Source organism: Nicotiana sylvestris, chromosome 7, assembly GCF_000393655.2.
Source record: "Nicotiana sylvestris chromosome 7, ASM39365v2, whole genome shotgun sequence".
NCBI lineage: Eukaryota > Viridiplantae > Streptophyta > Magnoliopsida > Solanales > Solanaceae > Nicotiana > Nicotiana sylvestris.
Window position 1 is genome coordinate 136,249,790 of NC_091063.1, and position 3,190 is coordinate 136,252,979.

The following is a 3,190-nucleotide window of genomic DNA, read 5'->3' on the forward strand; positions in this document are numbered from 1 at the left end:
TCATACACTTATTAACATATCCAATTGATATCCATCATGTTAATATCACATAAAATATTATAATTAGCCTACATGGCACCTCGAAATCCTAAATTACTTAGCAAAATTTTTCGGGGCCTTACATCCCCCCCCTTAGGATCATTCTTCCTCGAATGAGGAGTAGAGTCTGTCTCCAAATACATATCATAACCTAACCCTTTTCTCACACATCTTTAACTCCCAAATTTTGACTAACTCCCAAAAGTTTCAAAAATTTCGGCAGAGTTTCCCTTGTAACTGGGCCTATCCACCTGTGAGAGAACCCTAAAAACGCACCCTATCAACATATACATAATCCAAAGATGAAACATAATATAAAATGATGCCAACCGTGGCCCCATAAGTAATGCATTTATAGAAAATAAACATTAGTATCATCAACTAACCATGTGATACATAATTAATAGAAGGTAAGCTTTCAACATCTTCATAGGACACAAATACTTAATTACATAGCTATCCAAATAAGTGGGGGTACTTCTTCTTCATTTCTTCCTCGGCTTCACAAGTGGCTTCCTCACTTTGTTGGTTTCGCCATAACACTTTCACGGAGGCAATCTCTTTATTTCTCAACTTTTGGACTTGCCTATCAAGGATGGCAACTGTAATTTCTTCGTACGATAATTCTTCATTAACCTCAATAGACTCAACTGGAACAATAGTGGATGGATCTCCCACTACCTGCTTGAACATAGACACATGGAAGACTGGGTGTACCAATGACATCTCGGGTGGCAGCTCAAGCTTGTATGCCACCTGACCAATCCTCTGAATGATTTTGTATGGTCCGGCATACCTCAGACTCAATTTTCCCTTCTTTCCAAATTGCATGATACCCTTCATAGGGGAAACCTTAAAAAATACCCAATCATCTTCTTTGAACTCCAAGTCTCTGCGGCGAACGTCCGAATACGACTTTTGGTGACTCTGAGCAGTTTTCAACCTCTCTTTAATAATCTTGACTTTCTCCATAGCCTGATGCACGAGGTCCTGCCCTATCAATTCAGCCTCTCCAACCTCGAACCACCCAATGGGAGATCTACATCTACTACCATACAACGCCTCAAATGGTGCCATCTGGATACTAGCATGAAAGTTATTGTTGTAAGCAAATTCTATGAGTGGAAAATGGTCATCCCAACTACCTTTGAAATCAAGAGTGCAAGCACACAACATGTCCTTAAGCGTCTGAATAGTCCGCTCTGCTTGACCATCGGTTTGAGGATGGAAAGCTATGCTAAGATTTACCTGTGTACCCAAACCTTGCTGAAATTTCTTCCAAAAGTTGGCAGTGAACTGAGCCCCTCGATCAGAAATGATTGAGACTTGAGTGCCATGCAACCTGACGATTTCTTTAATATACAACTGAGCATACCGTCCCGCTGCGTCAGTAGATCTAACTGGCAAGAAGTGTGCTGATTTCGTGAGTCGATCCACGATCACCCAAATTGAGCCGAACATGCGTGGAGTGCGTGGCAACCCTACCACAAAATCCATGTTGATAATATCTTATTTCCACATTGGAATTTCTATGCTTTGAGCCAATCCACTAGGTCTTTGATGTTCGGCCTTCAATTGATGATAGTTCGGGCATCTAGCCACAAAGTCCGCCACATCCCTTTTCATGTCATTCCACTAATAAACTTCCCTGAGATCATGATACATTTTTCGTAGAACCTGGGTGCACGGAGTACCTGGAAGTGTGAACTTCTGCCATGATCCTTCCCCGAAGATCATCAATATCCGGAACACATAGGCAGCCTTGGTACCGTAGGGTACCATCATCCATGCCAAAGGAAAAAACTATGGTCTTGTGTTTATGAATCCCCTCTTTTAGTTGTGCTAACAATGGATCGTTGAATTGCTTCTCTTTCACTTCCGCCACGAGCGATGATTCAGCCCTATTCTGCACAGTTACCCCTCCTTCATTAGAGTCCGCAAGGCAAACTCCCAAATTAGCCAACTGGTGAACCTCCCTGGCCAACGGCCTCTGATATGCCTCCAAATGAGCCAAACTTCCCATGGATTTTCGACTAAGAGCATCTGCCACAACATTGGCCTTTCCCGAGTGATAGAGAATATCAATGTCATAGTCCTTGAGTAACTCTAGCCATCTTCTTTGCCCAAGATTCAACTCCTTTTGCTTGAAAATATATTGAAGGCTCTTATGATCCGTGAATATATCCATATTGACCCCATACAAATAATCACACCAAATCTTCAATGCCAAAAACCACCGCCGCAAGTTCTAAGTCATGTGTCGTATAGTTCTTTTCATAATTCTTGGGTTGCCTAGAGGCATAAGTGATCACCTGGCCATGTTACATCAATAGCGAACCATCTATATCACATTCCTCTTTCATATGAACTCTTAGAAATTGAGTTCTTCAATAATTTCCTTGATATGGTTACCATCTGTTGTGAAAACTTGCAACTTGCTCTTCCAAATTCTCAACAAAGACATTACTGGATGATTTTTCTTATAGAACCCTCTATTTCAAAGGAATTCATCTTCTAGCCTGCGCACACACCTTAATATCATCAACATGCATGACATTACATCAAATGTAAGGTAACTTTGTGCTTCGACTTTTCTTAGCCAACCTCTTCTCCCCATATGTGCCTTATAGAATTTAAGAGACCACACTACTTCCCCTGTGAATATTCTTGTGATCCCTCTTTACGGTTAAACATCTCCCAAAACACATATCAACAACCTTTATATGTATACAATTTAGGAAGAGTCACTAGCCCGAGAAGGGCATTCTCTGAAACTTGAGATCCTCCTCAATTCTTCAACAACGACTTTTGGTTTTACTCTTAAGTGTAAGATTTAGTCCACCTGATTCTATCCTCGATGAGTAACTCACCTCATTCCCTGTATTGTAGCTACCAAAAAAGTTCCCTGATATTGCGGTTTAAGATTTACCATGTTAAACATGTTTGGTCCGTAACAAGTGTTCATCCTATTTCAATCTATTTTGAACCTTTTATTTGCCCTTTGGGTAGATTGTGTTGTCTTTCCTTTTTTTTTATCGCCCTTTGTCCTGGCCAATATGCTGGTACCATCTTTTCTTTCTAACTGGAACATTCATTCCCATTCTATTTTGCTCATAGTGCATAAGTGATAGCATTATTATGCCACACACCT

General features: G+C 40.7%; 1 protein-coding gene across 1 annotated transcript; it reads right to left on the reverse strand.

Moving 5' to 3' along the window:
- Positions 1-495: 495 nt before the first annotated feature.
- LOC138873827 (uncharacterized) lies at positions 496-2,062 on the reverse strand. Its single transcript, XM_070152305.1, has 4 exons — positions 1,734-2,062; positions 1,288-1,381; positions 904-1,116; positions 496-720 (listed from the first exon to the last, which is right to left on the reverse strand). The coding sequence occupies exons 1-4, from the start codon at positions 2,060-2,062 to the stop codon at positions 496-498; spliced, it is 861 nt and encodes a 286-aa protein (XP_070008406.1).
- Positions 2,063-3,190: the final 1,128 nt, after the last annotated feature.

What these genes read in the sequence shown, in the direction of transcription:
- LOC138873827 (XM_070152305.1), bottom strand. Translation starts at nt 2,062, where the DNA reads ATGGGAAGTTTGGCTCATTTGGAGGCATATCAGAGGCCGTTGGCCAGG. An exon ending in AGCAAGGTTTGGGTACACAG is followed by an intron (nt 1,117 to 1,287) that starts GTAAATCTTAGC and finishes GCTAGTATCCAG; the next exon opens with ATGGCACCATTTGAGGCGTT. An exon ending in AGTTCAAAGAAGATGATTGG is followed by an intron (nt 721 to 903) that starts GTATTTTTTAAG and finishes ATGTTCAAGCAG; the next exon opens with GTAGTGGGAGATCCATCCAC.